This window comes from Alligator mississippiensis, chromosome 1 (genome assembly GCF_030867095.1).
Source record: "Alligator mississippiensis isolate rAllMis1 chromosome 1, rAllMis1, whole genome shotgun sequence".
Taxonomy (NCBI): Eukaryota; Metazoa; Chordata; order Crocodylia; family Alligatoridae; genus Alligator; species Alligator mississippiensis.
The window spans coordinates 3692685-3713327 of NC_081824.1; the positions used below are offsets into that span (position 1 = coordinate 3692685).

The 20643-nt window shown below is 52.8% G+C and overlaps 1 protein-coding gene across 1 annotated transcript in view; it reads right to left on the reverse strand.

The window, feature by feature from the left end:
• CIMIP2C (ciliary microtubule inner protein 2C) overlaps positions 1 to 7465 on the reverse strand; it is a 36706-nt gene extending 29241 nt beyond the window's left edge. Inside the window, exon 1 of the mRNA XM_006257873.3 lies at positions 7352 to 7465. Coding sequence (XP_006257935.1) covers positions 7352 to 7425 — 74 coding nt within the window. The 5' untranslated portion in view covers positions 7426 to 7465. The remainder of the gene's footprint in view (positions 1 to 7351) is intronic.
• Positions 7466 to 20643: the final 13178 nt, after the last annotated feature.

A 20643-nucleotide genomic window follows, 5' to 3' on the forward strand; every position in this document is an offset into this window, starting at 1 on the left:
GCTCATTTGGGAAGTGGGAGACATGGGTTCATTGCCCTTCTCCACCTAAGGGTGCTCAAACCCACTGCTCCACCTCCCAGACGTGGCCAGGGGCCAGCTGGGCGAGACCGCACACCACCCCCCCTGCCAGGGCCAGGCAGGAGCTGTGCGCTACATGCTGCACGTGTCTGCACATGCATTTACGCCGGCTCAAATTTACTGTGCAATAGCAGGAATAGCCTCTACATGTGCAGGGGTTAATGTGCATTAACACTGTGCATGGACTGACTTGGGATTAAAGTTAGTCCCAACTCAGCCCACACACACAGTGTTACTGCGCAGTAAGGCATCTACACATGCGTTACTGTGCAGTAACTAATCAGGTGTAAATTTGATACCTGCATCACGCAGATATCAAATTTACACTCAAGCTGGCATAAGTCACCATATTTACTGAGCAGTACAGGCGTGCACATTTAGACGGGTGTCCATATGGCGCAGTAATTTTGGCTAACGCGCAGTAAACGTGCATGTGAAGATGCGCCCACTGAGTGGCTCAGTGCTGCTAGGACCAAGATGCTTCTGGGGGCCCCTGTTGCCTGCGAGACTGTTGCCCATGGCCTGCGGGTCTCTAATGTCTGAGGAATTAAACCTAAAAGCAGCCATCCTCAGAAGAGCACAGCCCAGGTCCCGGACGCTCCACAGTCCTGCAGAGTCAGGCGTGGGCAATGCCACCGATTTCCCCGGGCACGGCACCGTGTGAATGCAGCCAGCTCGCGGCAGTCCACACCTCCCTGCGAACCAGGACATGCCTTGCTGTGACCTCAGGCTGTGCCCTGAAAAATCAAGACATTGTCTCCTGCAATGCAGAAATCTGCTGGGCCAGCCAATCCAGGACTGATTAACCAAATTTGGGGGCAAAGGTCCCATTTTAGGGAAATCATAGAAATCCTGGAGCAGTGGGGCTGGAAGGAGCCTCTGAAGGTCACATCTAGTCCACCCCCCTGTCTGAGGCAGGGTCATCCCTATCCAAACCACCTTATACCATCCATAATCTAAACTCTTCATAAAACTACCATCATCCCTGACACAACACAAGTCATCACACCCGGACCTGCCGCAGGGAAAGCAGGGGGACCATTGCAGCTTTTGAAGACCCCAGGACTCAGCCCTATAGTCTGGGACTATCCTGGAAAACTCCAGATATTTGGCCATTTCACAGAGGCTCCTAAATCCTGCTTACCGCTTGGGAAAGGCAGCCAAATTCTTCCGCGGATTGAGTGCCTACACCTGTATGAACAAGGGAGCAAGGGAAGAAAGGGAGAGACGCCACGAATGCCCACGCCATCTCGACGCCCACCCGCTCTCATGGGAGGCCAAGCAGAAATACTTTTGAACCCTTACAGGGCAAGAGCCAGAGGACTCCTCTCAAGCCACGAGAGAGATAACATAGGCAGGTGCACTTGAGAAGTCTATCTCCTTCCATCGACTCCTGCATTATGCAGGGGGTTAATGCAAGATGAATGAGGAGGGGAAAAAAAACTCCCCTCCTATTTTCTTCCTCCACAGATGATAAGGAGAAACACGTGTGGCCCGTACTGAGTGGCTCTAGGAGTGACAGGAGCTTAATTTATTGAAGGGAGATGGCCGAAAACAGGCTGTCCCCATCAACCGTTAGCAAGCCATGGAGGCTACAGGCATAGTCTTGAAGGTTACCAGCTAAAAAGTCTTTCCACGAGGAAACCCAACCTGGGGAAGAGCCTGAAATTTGCTGAGTGACACATGAACTTCACTGGTCATGAATGGGAAGCTCTGGCCAGGGGACGGGAGATGCTAGCCGACAATCTCTACGTGCAAAAATCCACCCGTTCGAAGCCACGAGTCTCAGCCACCAGGTCACCCCCGGGTTGTGCGCACGATGTGTTGCATCGCCCTATGCAAGAGTGGAGGCCGTGAGACCTGCAGTCTCATCACATCTTGGCCAATGACTTCTCGAGCCTTTGAGTACATCCTTCCCCTGCCTCCTCCTGCCTCAGTGGTCCCATCTGTAAAATGGCATTAATGATACTTGCCCCAGTCTTTTGAGCAGTTTGCAATCTTTTATTTACTATAGATACTATAGGCTGTAGACTCATAGAAACGTAGAAAATGAGGGTGAAGGGAGCTCAGGGGGTCACATTTAGTCCAAACCCATTTGAAGCAGGACCAGCCCCAACTACATCATCCCAGCCAAGGCTTTGTCTACCCGGGTCTTCAAAACCTAAAAGGATGGAGACTGCACCACCTCTCTGGGTAGCCTGTTCCAGTGCTTCAGCACCCTCCTAGTGAGAAAGTGTTTCCTAATATCCAACCTCAGCTTCCCTTGCTGCAGCTTGAGCCCATTGCTCCTTGTTCATCATCTGCCCCCGCTGAGACCAGCCCAGCTCCATCCTCTTTGCAACCCCTTGCAGGGAGGTGAAGGCTGCTATTCAATCCCCCTCGGTCTTCTCTTCTGCAGACTCAATCAGCCCAGTTCCCTCAGCTTCTCCTCACCAGTCCTGTCCCCGAGCCCACAACCATTTTCATTGCCCTTTGCTGGACTCTCTCCAACTTGTCCACATCATTTCTGTAGTGCGGGGCCCAAAACTGGACACAGGACTCCAGATGTGGCCTCCCCAGTGCTGGATAGAGGGGAACAGTCACGTCCCTGGATCTGCTGGCAATGCTCCTCCCAATGCAGCCCAGGATGCCAGTAGCTTTCTTGGCACCACGGGCACACTGCTGGCTCCTGTTCAGCTCCTTGTCCCCTGTCCCCTCAGGTCCTTTTGTGCAGAGTTGCTGCCCAGCCCATCACCCCAGCCTGCACCGGTGCAGGGATTGCTCCCTCCTACGTGCAGGACCTTGCACTTGTCTTTGTTGGACATTTCTCTTGCTCCAATCCTCCAATTCATTGAGGTCACTCTGAATCCTAGCCCGACTCTCCAGCGTATCTACTACTCCCCCAGCTTGGTGTCATCTGCAGACTTGCTGAGGGTGCGCCCCAGACTATCTTCCAAGTCGTTGATGAACAAAACCGGCCCCAGGACTGACCCCGGGGGTGCTCCACTTGACACCAGCTGCCGACTAGACCCCACAACTGCAGTGCCTAGAGACTGGCTGCAACTGGGACTTGTGTGGTCTCTGCAGGAAAAGTGCCGTGTACCAGCAGCTGCTGGGTCTGCGTCTAATCTGTATGTGCAGGATGGCCCAATAACGGTTGCTATATCAACCACAACTCTGATAAACTGCCCGACTTTTGCATGACTCAAAGCTCAGCATTAAAATTGTATTTTTGCATCTCCAGCGAGTTGATTTTTTTTTTTTTTTTAAGAACAAAAGAAGGAAAACAGAGGAATGTCAAGCTAAGGCTCTGGATGTTTCTGATGCTGGATGCACGCGATGAGGACAGGCTCATCGAAAGAAATTTGTGAAGAACAAGAAACGTAATAGCTCCTTCCACCCACCCTACGCCTCTCCTGTAGAGTACATTTTTCCATACAGTTATCTATGGATGTCAGTCACTCCCTCTGTGAGTCATGGAGTAGCAGAAAGCATTTATGTTGCTGTACATCTAGGCTTGCCTCTTTGCAGGCAGGTCTTCAATGCATTGCTGTTCATGGGACAGTTGCTGGCACCGGGGAGAATTCAGGTTCATCGATAGCTCCTGTAATAAGGTCTTGTTTTCCGTGGCCTGTCACTGTGACAAACTTTAGCTGCTTAGGCTGCAAATCCCTAAGCTGGGCGCCTGCCTCAAGTGCTTCGGCTCTTTCCGAGAACAAGGGCAGGGAGAAGACACTGGTCGTACTTATAGAGTCACACACAGTGAGGGTTGACGGGACCTCAGCGGGTCACATCTAGTCCAGCCCCTGCTCCAACCAGGACCAGCCCCAACTGCATCATCCCAGCCGAGGCTTCATCCTGATCAGGCCTCAGCCGGAGTCCTGCACGCACAGCTGGGCTTTGCATTAAAGAAAGATGTAGAGAAACTAGAGACGGTCCAGAGGGGTGGAGCAATGAGGATGAAGGGGCTGACATACAGCATGCAAGCTGAGAGAACAAGGTAGGTTTAGCCTGGAGAAAAAGAGATGAAAGGGGGACTTGAGGACAGCTCGCACCTACCCAAAAGACTGCCTTAGAGAAGAGCAACCGTGGAGGACAGGGCAAGAGACATTTAAACAGCGGAGCAGAATGGGGCAAGGAGCACAGGGCATGAAACCAGCTGCCCAGGGGAGCTGTGCAAGCTCCTTCCTGAAAGGTTTGCAAGCACAGCATGCCTCCGTGTAGGGTCCAGGACTAGGTGACCCCGCGAGGCCTCCATCACACTAGGATTGTATGGATCTTGCCATCTCCCTTCCCAGTTTTGCTCCTGCTGAGTCTCTTCCATTGGAGCTGGCGACCTACAATTGCACTGTGACTTACAGGAGGGCAGAAAGCCCAATGCATTAAAGAAGGATTCATGCCGAGAGCTGTTCAAGTAAAGGACAGGCCCCGTGTTACATGCACAAGATTTTTGCTCTTCGAGTGTGATGGGGTAGAGCAGACCAGAGGGCCGTGAGCTCTCCGGGACTGTCTGAGGGTGTTCATGGGGCGGTTTGCAAATGAAACGATAAAACATAGCTGAGGGGAAGAGAGAGAAGGCTGGTAACCAAGTGCAACAGGGGAGTGGAGAGAAAGGGGCTAAAATTAGCTTGCTGGAAATTAGACTTAATGAGGGAACAAACTAGCCTTAATTAATGAACAAAGCCAAGGAAAGCTGAGCTAACCCTGACATCAGGCCTGCGGTATAAACCACCATTTGAGAGCAATATGGGTGGACTGAAAGGGGCTAGCTGAATCTCCACCCATGCCCTCTCCTGGGACCCCAGGAGGACCCTGACACCACAAAGCACCCCCTTCCAGCCCTACTTCTCGATGATGTTATGGTTCCTAGCCCTGGGAGACGGGTTGACCAGACTGAGAGACAGGGTCAGGCAACACTGCACCTTCACCGGCTTTGCTCAGCCCCGAACAGCCCCTGGGATGTGCAACGCGGGTTCCCACTCTCCGGGTGAACAAAAGCAAGGATGAAAAGCAGTCTGGAGGGCCTTGCATATGAGACCAGACTAACGAGGCCAGGCCTGCTCAGCTGAGAAGGGTTTACAACATACGAAGCAGTAGTGAAAAGAAAGTCACTAGGGATTTATTACTGACTGTCTCTCGCAACACAAGAATGAGGGGGCCCATCAATTTAAAAGCAGCAAAAGGCAAATCTTTCCCACCCGGCGGGTCATTAAAGTGGGGGCTCATGGCCACCAGATGCGGTGGAAGCTGAGGGTTCAGCCAGAGCCACAAAGGGACCGAACACGTTTGTAGCACGGGTCAATATTTGCTGATCAATATAGCAATATATAATCCCAGGCGACAACGTGCTCAAAGGAAAGGGGTATCGGTGGCTATCGAGCGTGGGAGTGAGGGGCACGGCCTCTGCATGAATATGTCCTAGGGTGCCTGCACACATCACGGGGCTTAATCCTAATGGACTTAAATAGGTTTATAACATTTACAAAAAAATTTTCGGAGTGTCGCGTCAATGTTTGCATGCAGTGGGCTTTTGAATGAATTGAGCCCTGTCTGCAATTCCCTGTAAATCCCACTCATGCAAACAGTCACGCAGTTGTAGCGCAAGAAAGGGCAAAAAAAACATGGCGTGTATAAAGGTTCCTAGACCCTAAATGCTGGAGGCTGCAGGAGAGAGAAGAACAGGGGAAAACCCTGCTCAGACCCATTCACTCTCCCTTTCAGCCTCCGCTCTCTGTGACAGGAGACGGACCTAGGTCTGACTTCTCTTCCCCGTTCCTCCCTTTACAAGGCAAGCCTGACTGAGCTAGCCAAGCTCACTCTTTCCCAGCCCTGCCGTGAGCCCAGAACTGGAGAGGCAGGTAATCTCGGATACGCCTGTGTGCTGGGCACGCGTTTCTCCAGCAGCGAGGTTACCAGGGAAGCAGGGCCCGAAACAGAAGCCGCCTTCTCTCTCTCTCTCCCTCTCTGCTGCAATGTCTCAGGCGTGCAGGACTTCTTGCGTTTACAAAGAAACAGGAGCAGACTTGAGCTGCAAACGCCGCTCCTGCCTCTCGTTTGTCTGCTCCCCCACAAAGGGACTGCTATTACCCTCTCCAACAACAGTGAATGCTGGCGACGGGTGACAGAAATAAAGGATGTTGCCAATAGGAGAGCTAACTTAGCATTTGACGTGGCTGGTGTTTGAGTTGTTTTTCCCCTCTTCTGTCCCCCGTTCCCTACCCTTCTTTAATAATAAGTCAGCCCTGAGACAGAGCCAGCTGAGCTCTCTGAACTTCCCGGTCATTTAACCATTTTGTGTGATGAAGCCGTGTGAATTTATGGGCCCATTTATTGCCTTGGACCAACCGAGGAGTGGGGAGTGAGTGGATTTGCACTGCTGCCGCCACCCCAAAATCTCCTGCGGTCCTGGGGGAAGAGTCTTTCCCAACAGACTCACATACACACCCCTGCCCTTTCCCAGCCCAGTAGGTGGCAGGGAGTGGGGTATCTGCCCCCCCTGCTTGTTTCAATTCCCCTCTCCTCACCCCACAAACTGCCCCAGTGCTTTCCACAGGCCCAGCCCCATTGCATTCAATCCCACCCCTCACCTGACTGCTTCCCCCGCCAGCCTCCCCTGCCACGGGGTGAGACACCCCAGCAGCCGGGTCATGGGTCCCTAGGGGGAAGGCAGGGGGCTTTGGGGTGCATGCAGGGGCTGCAGGGCCTGAGAGTACCGTGCAGGGGGATGGAGAGCGGTGCCCCCAGGGAGCAGGGTGTAGGGTTGGGGGGTCTCCAGGAGGAAAGGACCCTCAGGTGGAGGGGGACGGGGTCACCCCACAGCAGAGAGAGGTGCTGGGGGTGTGGGGGTCTGAGGGGGCTGGGGACAGGAGGTGCCTAGGCCGTGCGGGGTGCAGGAGGGGATGAGAGGAGGTTAACAGAGAGACAACGGGGGTCTCCTGGGGTGAATTTGGGGATTACTGGGTTCCCTCAGGATTTGGGGGTGTGTTGGGGGCTCTGGCAGCTCCAAGGCCTAAAGGGGGTATAGGGGGTGTCTAGGGGCTCCCCTAGATGTAAGGGGGCCCCAGCCCCACGGGTTACTGACGGGTTAATGGGAGCATAAAGGCTACGGGGGTGTCAGGGGTTAGTGGCTCCCCAGGGGTTAAACTGGGGGGGGGCAGATCTACGGGGTGTCCCATAGCTATAGGGGCTCCCAGGGGTGCAGGGGTAATGGAGATGCCCCAGGGTTCAGGGTGCAGAGGTAACTGGTCGCCCCGGGAGAAGGGGTGCAGGGGGTTATCCCGGGACTCCGCGTTACCCGGGCATGAGTCCCGGCGGCACGTAGTCGGCATGGCTCTGGCTCAGCAGGGTCCCGGCGCTGCGCGACGCCATGGCCCGGCTCGGCTCGGCTCGGCCCGGCCCAGCCCGGCTCGGCTCGGCTCGGCTCCCTCCGCCCGGTCCCGCGGGACGGTCACAAACAGTCTCCGGGCAACGCGCCGGGCTGCAGCCGGAGCCGCAGCATCCTGCCCGGGCAGCTGCAAAGCGCAGCGACCCCGGCCCCGAGCCCCGCGCCGCGCCGCCCCCCGCACCCCTGCTCGCCCAGCCCCAGAGTGCGGGGACCCCTCCGGACCCCGCCTCGGACAGCAGCGACCCCCACCCCCCGCCCCGCAGGACCCCCTTCCCCCCCAATCCCAGCCCCGAAGAGCCGAACCCCAGCCCCAAAGTGCAGGGGCCCCCTTGAACCTCAACCCCAAAGTGCAGTGAACCCCCCATATCCCAGCCCCAAAGAGCAGTGACCCCCTTGAACCCCAGCCCTGACATGCAGTGACCCCCCCCCCATATCCCAGTCTCAAAGTGCGGGAATCCCCCCATATCCCATCCCCAAAGAGCAGTGATCCCCTTTGAACCCCAGCCCTGACACGTAGTGAACTGCCCATATCCCAGCCCCAAAGTGCAGGGACCCCCTTGAGCCTCAGCCCCGACATGCAGTGACCCCCCATATCCCAGTCTCAAAGTGCAGTGAACCCCCCCATATCCCAGCCCCAAAGAGCAGTGACCCCCTTGAACCCCAGCCCTGACATGCAGTGACCCCCCCCACCCATATCCCAGCCCCAAAGAGCAGTGATCACCTTTGAACCCCAGCCCTGACACGTAGTGAACCGCCCATATCCCAGCCCCAAAGTGCAGGGACCCCCTTCAACATCAAGCCCAAAGTGCAGTGACTCCACCCCATATCCCAGCCCCAAAGAGCAGTGATCCCCTTGAACCCCAGCCCCAACATGCAGTGACCCCCCATATCCGAGCCCCAAAGTGCAGGGACCCTACCCCCAGCCCCAAAGAGCAGTGATCCCCTTGAACCTCAACCCCAAAATGCAGTAAACCCCCACCCACAACCCAGTCCCAAAGTGCAGTGACCCCCTTGAGCCTCAGCCCCGACATGCAGTGACCCCCCATATCCCAGCCCCAAAGTGCAGTGACTGCATCCCCCAATTCCCACTCCCCTGCGCCCAAATGCAATGACCCCCCCCAGCCCACACACACACACACACACACACACACACACACACACACACACACAAAAGCTCCCTTGGTCTGATGCCAAAAGAGTCTTGAGACCTTCTCCTCCCCACTTCAAACAGCCAAGCCCCCGCCAGCCCCCAAAACCTCACACACCTTCTTCTGCCCCAGGTTGCCCAGGGAGAGCTCGGCCTGGCCACGAGCTGGGGGCTGCCCAGGACAATCTGTGGTGTATTTTGCCGGTCAGTCGAAGCCTCTTGCCCACCGGCTTCCAGAGAAACCTGCCTGCTCCCCTTCCCGGTCTCCCATGGGGCATCTCGGTACCTGCCGGAGTCTGGGCACCCAGGACTTCCAGGCACTGGGCGTGCTTTCCCAGCTGGCATGAACCAGGAGTGTCCAGAGCCACCGGGAACGTGGGAGTCACCGTGGACATAAATGACCAGTGCACAGTGGGGACGTGGTGCGAGCTCTGGCTCTGCAGGGCTGTGCGGAGGTGCAATGAACCTCCCTCCCCCAGACGCGCTGGACGCTGGCGGCAGCCCAGGCTGGGGATGGGGGCTAGAAGTGACCTCTGCAGCTCCCTGCCAGCCCCAATTCTTTAGGATTGTAATGATTTCTATGAGTATGGATGTGTCTGGGCTGGTTTGGACAGGGCTGACCCTGCCTCGGGCAGGGGTTGGACTAGCCCCACATCTCTAGGTGTCCATGATTCATTCCTTCAGACTCACCCCCCTTTTCTGTCCGGCCCTCCAATCTGTCCTAGTCCGAGGCCAGTCCTTTCCTCACCCCAGCATCTTGTCTCAGTTTGGATCCTAGCATCATCGCTTGCATTAACTCAAAGGAGATGTGCAGGTGGAGAATAACACCAGGGGGTTGGAGGGGCTGCCTTTGAAGGTCTCCTTCATCTTGCTTGTCGATGATGATACTTGTGAAGGAAGAAAATCCAGCTTGGCTCACAGGCTCATATGGAAAGTGAATTGCTAGAGCACGGGCATTAACAGGGTTGTGTTACCGTCCGTGATAAAGTTTAGGCAGAACAAGGCCAGGAGGAGGATACAGGAAGGGCAGCTACTTAAGGACCTGGACAGGCAGGACCTTTACCCAGCAACCTGCATTGGGTTGTGACGAACATAAATGACCATCGGGAGAGGACAAACAGCTGGTCTTCGGGAGTAGCTGCTGGCAGTAGGTGCTATTATTGCATCTCTTCACGAGCCATGGGGAAGCAGGTAATACAGCTTGTTGGTCTGGATTGTAGAAACCATAGAAAAACACGCTTCTCCGTGGTGGCAGATGACAGGACAAGGAGCAATGGGCTCATGTTGCAGCAAGGAAAATTGAGGATGGATATTAAGAAAAACTTTCTTACAAGGAGGGTGGTGAAGCACTGGAACAGGCTCCCCAGAGAGGTGGTGGTGTCTCCATCCTTGGGGGTTTTGAAGCCCTGGCTAGACAAAGCCTTGGCTGGGATGATGTAGTTGGGGCTGGTCCTGCTTGGAGCAGAGGGTTGGACTAGATGCGACCTCTTGAAGTCCCAACCCTCATTTTCATGATTTTAAGGCTGGAAGGGACCTCCTGAAGTCCCATCTAATCCATCCCCCTGCTCAGGCCAGGTCCAGCCCTGTTTGAACCAGGCCAGTCAAGTGATTTATGGGCCTTTTGGAAACTTTCAAGGATGGAAGCAGACCGATGACATTCATAGCAGTGTCACTTATATCAGTGACTTAAAGGTACTTCCATACCAGTGGTTTTCATCTGTGGTCCATAACTCCCGGGGTCCGCAAACTATGTCTAAGGGGTCCACAAAAAATGACGGTGACCAATCCAAAGTATGTGAATCCCCACGCTTACAATTCAAAGGGGTCCGTGCCTCCATTCAAAATTGTTTAGGGGTCCGCAAAATAAAGGTGCTCTGGATCAACTCAGGTGATGTTACCCTGATGTAGAGAGCAACATCATGTGTCCACTTCTGGTTTATTCTGGTGTAAGGGTGGATTATTTTGGTGTAAGCCTGTTGTGCCTTGACTTTCTAAGCACAACCCTGATTTGCAGAGGTCCAGATGCTTACATTTCCTGTTAACTCCAATTGTAGCATTGACAGCTTGATTCAGGAAAGCATTTACCCACATGCTTAACTTTAAGGATATGTTGAAGTCCCAGTGATGCCCACAGAAGAGACTTTGGAAAACTAGGGAGTATTTTCTTGCCTTATAGACTGGCTGCGGGTGGATCAAGTCTCCTCTGCTCACCGAAAGCCTCACAGTGACATCTCTTTGCAGTGCTTCAAGGTTCGGTAGCAAGCAACGTGGGATTTAATTGCTGTCACTTTGCATTTTCATTATTGGTCAGTTATGAATTTAACAAAACAGACCGGAGCGGTGAGAAAACTGAACACGCCCGTTCCAATCTGCTGCACAGAGATGTCTGCTGAGTCCCATCTGGAGACAAATTGAAAGGAAAGAAGAGTTGCCTGCAGACAAATGTGAGCGACGAAGCGATGCTTTGTCGAGCTGAACAAGTAGTGAAGAGCTTTTTCTCATATTTGCACTTCACCCAAAATACAGACATTTTATACAGGCTCTTTACCAGGCTGTGGTTATGATGCAAGTTAAACATCACCCTCAAGCCCCGTGAAAGCGTTCGATGCAAACGGAGAACGTAGCACAATTCCCACACTACGTGGATGCAGCTGCAATGGTCAGCAGCTCTCAGATCCCATGGGAAAGGACTGAGTGAGGATGTCTGCATGTGCAATTAATGCTATTTGGATTTACTGCACAGTAAATTTACCACCTGCATATGCAGTAGATACATTTACTGCGCAGTAAGCACTTGCACATGTAGACAGTGACGCTTTACTGCGCTTTAGATTAGGAGGCTGCAGGAATCTCTTACCTGGGATCTCTTGAGTGTATATTAGCAACCTTTTATAGAAGCAGGACATTAGCTGCTGTGATCCCCTGGCTTGCCCCACGGCAGGTTTCGGTGTTATATCAGGGTTGTGTCAGGGTTGACGGTAGTTTTACAAAGGGTTCAGAGGATGGATGTGTCCGGGCTGGTTTGCACAGGGCTGATCCTGCCTCAAACAGGGGGCTGGACTGGACGTGACCTCTGCAGCTCCTTGCCAGCCCCATTTCTTCATGAATCAGTGACTCCAGTAAAGCATTTGATGCAGGTCCTCAGAGGACATGGTTAGTTCATTTAGAGGAGATGATTAATACAAGACCGGATTAGGCAGAGCAGGGCTACCGGGATGAGCAGAGGAGTGGAGAGGAGAGGGGGAAAGTTTGACTCCTTTAGCCAAGCACAGCAGAGGCTGCGGGAGGCTTTGATCACTGCCTACAAGCACGATACATGCCAAGGGGAGGGGGAATAAGCTCTTAAAACTAAAGACCAGGTTGGCCCTTGAGCACTAGGTACAAGCTACAAACTAGGTACACAGTGGGTGGGTGTCGAAAGGGAGAGTGAACTGGCTCTGCCTTCCCAATGCAGCCTCCAGCACCTCCCAGGGCAGTGCTGAGGGCAGAAACCCTTGCAAGGGGTAGCTTGTTAGTTAGACCTGTGATATCAGGGGACTGCATGGACAGCCCAAAAGTTGCCTTCTGGCCTCCAGGTCCTCTGTCTCCATATTGCATGTAGGAAGTGATGAAGCTCTGCAGGAGGAGGCCCTTTCCACACCGTTTCGGGCTGGGAAGAGCGGGGTGGATGTCTCTGCTTGCGGCACGGACTCGAGCACTTCTTGGGTTGTTCAGAAGCACATCTGGACTCCGGGGCACCGATCCAAACTGAGCTCTTGCACGTCCCCTCGTGATCTCTTTTGGACATCTGGGGACTTCCTGCGTCCAGGATCACGGGCTCCTGTTGCAAAGGCCAAATCCAGCAGTCGGCCTTGGAAAGCACCCTTCCAGCGCCGTGCCTGGGACTCGAGGTTGTGGCGGAGATTGCTGCAAGCTTCCCTAAAGCTGGCGAGGCACAAAGCGGCCTCTGCTCTCCCATGCACCTGCATTAAACCACAATTAGCCAGTTCTTCCATTTGCTCTGCCTGCCGCTGGAACAGCCTACGTAGCATCTTCCAAAGCTGAAGCACTTTGTAAGTCGAGAGAGCCGCCCACCTCCACGCACATAATTACAGCCTGTGCCGCACGCATCTGGATTTCAGATCGCAGCCCCACGTTTCTAGAGCTCAGCGATTCAGCAAGGGACATTTGAATACTTTCCAAGATAATAGAGCCCGTGGATCTGCCTCTGTGCTGGGGGCTGGAGGCACTTTCCAAGCCGGTAGGTCTAAAATGCACAGCCAGTTGACCTCTAGGTACCTTTGCTTCCCGGTCTATATGGATGAATTCACACGGCCTGACTTCACGGAGTTGCCCCGAAGCTAGGGCCGTGCACAGAGTGGTCTCCGACCCACCAGTCGACATGCTAGAGACGTGGAAGGTATCGTGCCTGGAGGCGCGGACAGCCTGGACCCGCTGTCATTGCGGACTCGAGAGAGCCCAAGGAGACCTATCTCCAGGTCCCGTGCTGCCAAGGATGGAATTGCAGGGTAGATTTGCACCTCGTAGGCTAGCTAAATCAGGATGCAATTGCCACGATGACGACCTACCCAAGGGAAAGTCCTAGTGGGAGGTCACCAGTAAGGATTTAGACAGACGTGGGGCCCCTCCCAGGAGGTGAGAGGCTCCCTACCAGCTCTGAACTGACTGCCCAGAGAAGTTTTCCAGCTATTGACTCCTCTGTGAAATATGAACTTTCATTTCTACCCAGGAGAACTTTTACACGCTTTTCTCCAATGCCCGATGAAGGGTGTTTGTGCCCAAAAGCTTGCAATTAAAGACTTTTTTTTTTTTGCAAAAATCTTGTTGGTCTAATAAAAGACATCACCTCTACTAGGAGTCCTGATTGCCTTCCTCGCCCGCCCAGCTCATTTGCCTTCAGGCCGGCAGGGCAGCACAGACAAGGCCTGGAGGCTGCCGGCGTGGCAATGGTCTTTTCATCGTTAACGAGGCTAATCAGTACAGCCGCCTGGTCCCCAGCAGCGGGGCGGGTGTGGGGGTGCTGGGGTGCAGTTGTACCCCTTCCATTCCTGCCCCCCCAGAGCTACACACCAGCTGCCTGGCGTTTCTAGCCGGGGAAGGAGTCACCTTGCTTCATGTCTCGTTATCATCTGATTCCTTCTGAACGCTTCACTCCACAGGCGTTAACAGCCCTTTTTAACGACCTGCATGTTCCGCTAATCAAGCTATCCTTTCATCAGCAATTCTCCCCTCTCTCAGCTCCTGCTGATAATGCATCTCCTGTTTCACAGCCCTGCAGACCGTTTTTTTAACTCTACCTAAAAACGTGAACCCCAGTGTGGGAATATCCCCTCAGGTGTGGAAATAGCTGTCAATGAAGTATGGGATGCACTGTCAAGATGCTCAGGAAGGCCTGATTTTGTTTAACCGATCTGAAACGAGACGTGTGTTTAATTCTGATGACCGCAGGGCTAAAGAAACAGCACCTTTTGATTATTTTGACCTAATTTGTTGTTTTTTCATACAAAATGTGTGACGTAGCAACTTAATGCACATTCCAGGAAGTTATTTTGGGGGTTTTTTGCTTTACTCTCATGCTGAATAACACAGCATTAGGCCCCTATCTTGTGAGTAAAGCTTCTAGTTTCATTTTTCCTAGGGAAAAAAAAAACCCATGTGTTGTGTTATATTCAATGATGCACCACACAGTCTGCACCGCGCTTTGCAAAATCCTAGATCCACCCGTGCTGTCTGGTACTCACAGCCCCACAAGGATCCCTTTGTAACTCCCCCTCTGGTTTTCTGAATATCAGATGCTGAGGTTTGCTTTCTAAGGAGGGAAAACAGAGGTCCTGCTTTCATCTCTTACAGACCTCCTGGGAGCTATGTTGACCTAGGGGAATGGCCGGAGACATGAGCAGTATACCAAATTATCGTGCTGTGTGTCAATGCTGCTCTCAGCCCCTTTCCCCAGCAAGATTTAGCCCCTGTGCTATTGGGCTTGCTGCCCTGACCCCCAGGAGCTCTCCTGCACACTCCCTGCTGTGTTTGGGGTGGGGAGAAGACAACATGTGCCCTTCCTCATCACAAGAAGGTTTCAAAGACCTTGAGGTCTCCAGACCTGCCTGAAAGAGCATTAGGGTTAGTGACGCACAGCTGCGTGCCCAGGGGTCCTTTATTTCAGATACTTGTCCATTAGGTGTGCAACGGTGACGGATGGATGCAAGGCAGCAGCAAGAAGAAAAGGAGCCTGAAGCAGGGACACGACAGCAGCTTTCCTGTACTTAAAAAGCTCCATAAAGAAGGTGGAGAAGCACTGATGGAGAAGCACTGGCAATAGATTTAAATGGCAGCAGGGCCGATTTAGATCAAACGCCAGGAGAAACTTGCCCACCATGACAGCAGGAGGATGGAGGGGCCAGCTGCTGGGGGAGCGGGGGTCTCCATCCCTGGAGGTTCCCGGCAGAGGCTAGACCACATCTGTATGGGCTGGGGTAGGGACGCTGCAACCTGGGTCTGGGTTGCTTTCCAGCCCTCTGCTTCGAAAGTGTCTTCTCCTAGCAGCACGCAAGTTAAGTTCGTGAAGGGTGTAGCGCCTAGGCTGTGTGATCCGCAGAGCTGATCCCATCCAAGCAAGCAGTACAGAAGTGTCTCAGCACCTGGCCATCTTTAAGACATTTATCTTCCCATATTGCTCCCGGGCAGGGCAGTGCTATCAGTGGCATTGCACTGGGGCTATGGGACTATCTGGGGATATCTGTGGCAGAGCAGAATTGCAGCTTGCTGCACAGTGCTGGGGGGATTTTTCCCCCTCCTCCTTGTATCAGGGTTTTGTTTTTTAAGCCTCCCTCAGAGGCACTGGCTGCAGCCCAGGCTGGGGATGGGGATGGGGACTGGGCTGTGCCAATGCTCCTAGCGGGACTCAACCCCGCAGGGTCCTGGCTATGGAGTCTTGCCCCCACGCTCAGGTCAGACCAATGCTGCATTTGGGGGCAGGAAGGGATTTTACCCCTAGTCAGATTGGTACAAACTGCGGGGGTATGGGGGTGCCTTCCTCCATAGCAGGGATCCCTCGAGCATCTATTAACAACCTCTGCAGCAGCAGGACCTTGGCCACCGCGGTCCCCCTGCTTTCCCCGGGGCAGGTTCGGGTGTGATGCCTGGTGCCAAGGCTAACTGTGTGGTTCTGCTCAGAGGCTGGACAGTGGGTTTGTCCGGGCTGGTTTGCACAGGGCTGATCTTACCTCAGGCAGGGGTTGGACTAGATGTGACCTCTGCAGCTCCCTTCCTGCCTGACTTCTCTATGACTGACACCCAGAGCCAGGCTGTCCAAGTGACCCCTGGACCATCCTCCTTGCACGCTGCTGCCAGCTGCAAGCATCTGTGCACCACGTCCCGCTGCGCCGGCAGCTTGCCTGATAACATAAGGCGCCGAGTCCAGGTGCAATGAACTTGAGACAGGAGACCTCCCAGATTGTCCATGCGGAGACAGAGCCGGCAACCTCACCTGAAATAGATGACCCCCAGCTAACACTTTTAGGCGGCTAAATGCTACTTGGGGATCGAAGTGGTGCCCTATGCACATTTGAGATCTTGCTCTAACTTGGGCAACTCACTTGGTCCATTTGAGTATATCCTCTACATTTCTCCTTTGCAATCCTCTTCCATCTGGGAGGTGGCAAAACTCCGTGCAAGGCCCTGGAAAACAAGGAGGAAAAAGCCCTTTTCAGCCCAATAACCTAGTGGCGAGGTCATCTGAACAGGGATGTAGGGACTAAGCAGATTCCCGGCCTTGTCAGACATGTCGTCCCCAAGGGCACGAAAGCTTGCTCTGCAATGCCCTGCCCTTTTCCTGTGGGCACGAGCCCCCGAGTGCCGTATGTCTGCACACACCACGCTCGTTGTTTCCCCAATAAAATTAGTGGCTGAAAATCGGGGTGCAGGTACGAAATGGGGAAACCGGTTCTGAGCAGCTTGGTTAAAGGGGAACAGCTTTAGCTTCATTCTGCCTTCCCAAAAATAAGCGTGTGCCTTATGTGGGGAGCATGTGGTATGTGATTGCATCTGCCAGAAAGATGAGGGAAAGGACTTTTACTTTCTTGCTGCAGAGAGGAGGATGCAGAACAACACTTGAAGTCGCAGCCAAGTAGGTTTAGGTTGGATCTCAGGAAACACGTCTGCACTGGCAGAGGAGCGAGGCGGTGGGACAGATGCTTGGGAAAGTGGGGTGCGGGGGTCTCCATCACTGGAGGTGTCAAGGACACCGGTGGGATGATCTAGGTGCAGCGATGCCTGTGCTCTGCTATGGGGATCTCCCCAGCTTCTGGGCTTTGATGGTTGCCTCCTCCCCTCCTTTCTGCTCCATGTGTGAGGGGGGTTTAAGCCTCCCCCAGGGGTGTTGGCTGCAGGGATGGGCACGGGGCTGTGCCAATGCTCCTGCTCGGACTAAAGCTGGAGGGTCCTGGCTAGAGGGTTTTGCCCATCTGCTTAGGCTCAAATCTATGCAAGTGTGATGGCTTGCATTGGGCTGGGGTGACTGCGTCATTTTATTAAGAAATGATGCCCAGAAGAAAGGACCCGGCAATATTTTACCCGCTGGAAAATGAAACCCTCTCTGTCCTCATGCTCAGCAGCTGCATCTCCCCACTCAAGTATTTTTCAGGCATGTTCGTGTGGATTGCAGCTCTGCTCTGACTCCGGCGCATCACTGCCCTGTGTTTGTCCTCTCCGTTGGCTGAGAGACGCGGCTTTGCCCACGCAGCGTGCCCGCAGCGTCTGTTTGTACGCGGATCTCTGCACTTCGGGAAATGTCTTGCAAATGCCCTCGTTTCCCTAATGGGCCCTTGACTCTGAGCTGCGCTAGCAGCTTCTCTGCGTCTGCCTGCAAGGGAAAGCAGCAGCAGATCAAGTGATCAGCAGTCTGCACGGGGCATTTGATCATACTGCAGAAGTGCTTGTTGGAGGGTATCTTCGGTTAACAGGAGGCTGGATCAGTAGCTGGTCTGGGAGGAACTCGTTATGGCTGTTTTACCGAGAGCGTCGGCCAGCAGGGCAGATTAAATAGAAGCACCTTTTTCCTGTGGCTGATGCAGATCCCAAGCAAATGGGCAAACTCTGGGCCTTGGGGTGGGTGATCTCATGCATGCAGCCCACTTGGACCACTGCCATTTACTTCACTAGAGTGGTGTAAACCAGTGTCTTTCCTTTCAGAGGGAGTGGGGGTGGGTGCCTGGATCTCAGCTGCACGGCGTTTTGTTGTACTCAGCACCCAGCTTTATGTAAGGTGTTAACTTAAAGAGATATGAGCTCTCAACAAAGATATTTTATATAGTTTATATGTCATGCAACGTGTAATATTTGCATGCACACGTGTGTATTGTGCGTGTGTGTATATATACGTCATATATACACATATATGCACAGTTTGCATATATGTGTGTATACACACATATAATGTGTATATGTATGTGTATACACACACGTGTATTATGTGTGTATAGTACAATGTGCATGTGGTATACACATAATGGGTGTACTTTGTGTGTATACACACACACATATATACACATGCATATATATACATGCATGCGTATATATGTGTGTATATGTACGTGTGTATGTATACATTCATATATACACATATACATGCATATGTATGTGTGTGCTGCATATATATATATGTAGAACATCATGTTACACGGATATATATGTATATGTGTATGTGTATATATACATGCATACACATGCATATACGTGCACATATAGATACACATATATGTATGTATGCATGCATGTTCTGCGTATATTATATATAGAGAATATATAATATAAATTCTGCATATATCATACACATTCTGCAAAATCATAATATAGATAAGTTCTGCATATCTATACATATATATGTTCTGTATACATACATATCTATCAATCTAGATAGATATGTATGTATGCAGAACATGTATGTATGTATGTATATATATGTATATATGTTCTGCATATATATGCAGAACAGACATGTACATGCCTAAGGGATGTATTATAGTTTTAAATATATATATTTTTTACATGAATAACGTCCTGTTAATGGCTCTCTGATTGAGAATCATTGGTCTAAGCCCTTTTTGAATCCCACTCTACTATCTGCAAGCATGTTTTGCCCAGTCCTGAACAGTTGCTAGAGCCGGGTGGTCATGCGTATTCGCAAGGCTTTGTGGCTACAGGGCGCTGTCTGTGTAGCACAAGCAGCCCCAATTCCTGGCCCGGGTCACCGTCTGGCAAACCTCACACGTCCAGCGTGATTTCCACGCGGTGACAGAATATCCCTGGAGCAGATCGCTGGCCCGCGCGCTGTCATCCTTCTTCCCATGTAACACGATGATCTCTCGCACGGGCTGGGCTGCCAGGAGAAGATTGTGAGCCTAATGAGAAATGACACGCAGTATTAATCACCAGGAGTTAGTTCACTTACATATACTTATGAATGAAAGTAATCATTTTCCTCTCTGGCACAATGACAAGCATCAAAGCTCTCTAATAGGACTAGATGTAGCCGTGAAGCTGGAGCCTTGTTTCCTGTGTTTGATTATATATTGATGAGGGTTTTACCCCCGCCTGGGGATGCAAAGGCTCTCAGGAGTTGCCTTCACAGTTCACATTTCTTGGAAATGTCCAAAGAGAAAGCAAGGGGAATTTATGATTCCAGACAGCAGCCGACAGGCCAGGAAAGAGCCCTTGCCTATAGACACCCATTGTATTTTCCCAGGCATAACTCACACCCAGGGTGGCTTACTGGAGAGAAAGCACAACAGGGAAGAACAGAAGTCCCCCGGAGAGAGCATGGTGTGTGTGTCTGCCCAAAATGGAGGCCCAACTTGTGCCATGCATTTAGATACCAATGCCTTTTGCAATCCCAATAAATGCCTTGGAGGAGTAGACTGCAATGCCAGCCTGTCTCACGTAGATCTTAGATGGCCAGGCACTGTCCCACCTTCCTCTTGAAGATAACTCGCTGGGCAGCTGAGAGCGGCAAAGACATACAGGGCCAGGAGAGAACGGGCAAACTAGAGGGAGCGCATCTTAACGGCGTGAGCTCTGCCCTGGCCAGGAGGGGCTCTGGGCTTTGCCCCTGCCCCCAAAAGGCTCTCCTCCCCTGGCTGCATGTCACAGTCAGTGGCTTGCAGCAGTGGCCTGGCTTCCCTGCATCCCCTCCCTGCCGAGGCAGTGCCCTTCTCACTGAGCCTTGCCTGTGGCAGGGCATCACACCCTATATGTTCCCTGCAGGGGGGCTGCAAAGAGGATGGAGCTGGGCTGGTCTCAGTGGGGCCACATGACAGGACAAGGAGCAATTGGCTCAAGCTGCAGCAAGGGAAGTTGAGGTTGGATATTTAGGGTAGTGACACACCGGAACGGGTTACGCAGAGAGGTGGTGGGTAGAAGGAGGTTGGAAGTGTTGAAGACCTGGGTAGGCAAAGCCTTGGCTGGGATGATGCAGCTGGAGCTGGTTTTGCTTGGAGCAGGGGCTTGGACTAGATGAGACCTCATGAGGTCCCTTCCCACCCACATTTCCTATGCTCTCACGTACCTGGATCGCTCTAGGCTCTGCTGTCTTCCTCCACGTGTCCTTGCACAGAGCCATTTTGCAGAAGGATGCATCCTCCACGTCAGGCCAGGTTGGCCTCCAAGAAGGGCAGTATCTGGCAACGCTGCAGTGCTGTAATCCAGTTCTCATAGATTCATAGATTCATAGATGTTAGGGTCGGAAGGGACCTCAATAGATCATCAAGTCCGACCCCCTGCATAAGCAGGAAAGAGTGCTGGGTCTAGACGACCCCAGCTAGATACTCGTCTAACCTCCTCTTGAAGACCCCCAGGGTAGGGGAGAGCACCACCTCCCTTGGGAGCCCGTTCCAGACCTTGGCCACTCGAACTGTGAAGAAGTTCTTCCTAATGTCCAGTCTAAGTTCTCCGTGTAGACAAAGGCTCCTGCAAGATCCTTCGCTAGGCTAAGAGCGCAGTTTGGCCCAGTCAAACTGTTATGGAAGGTGGGAGCATCTCTGGAGGTCCCGGGCAGCCCTAC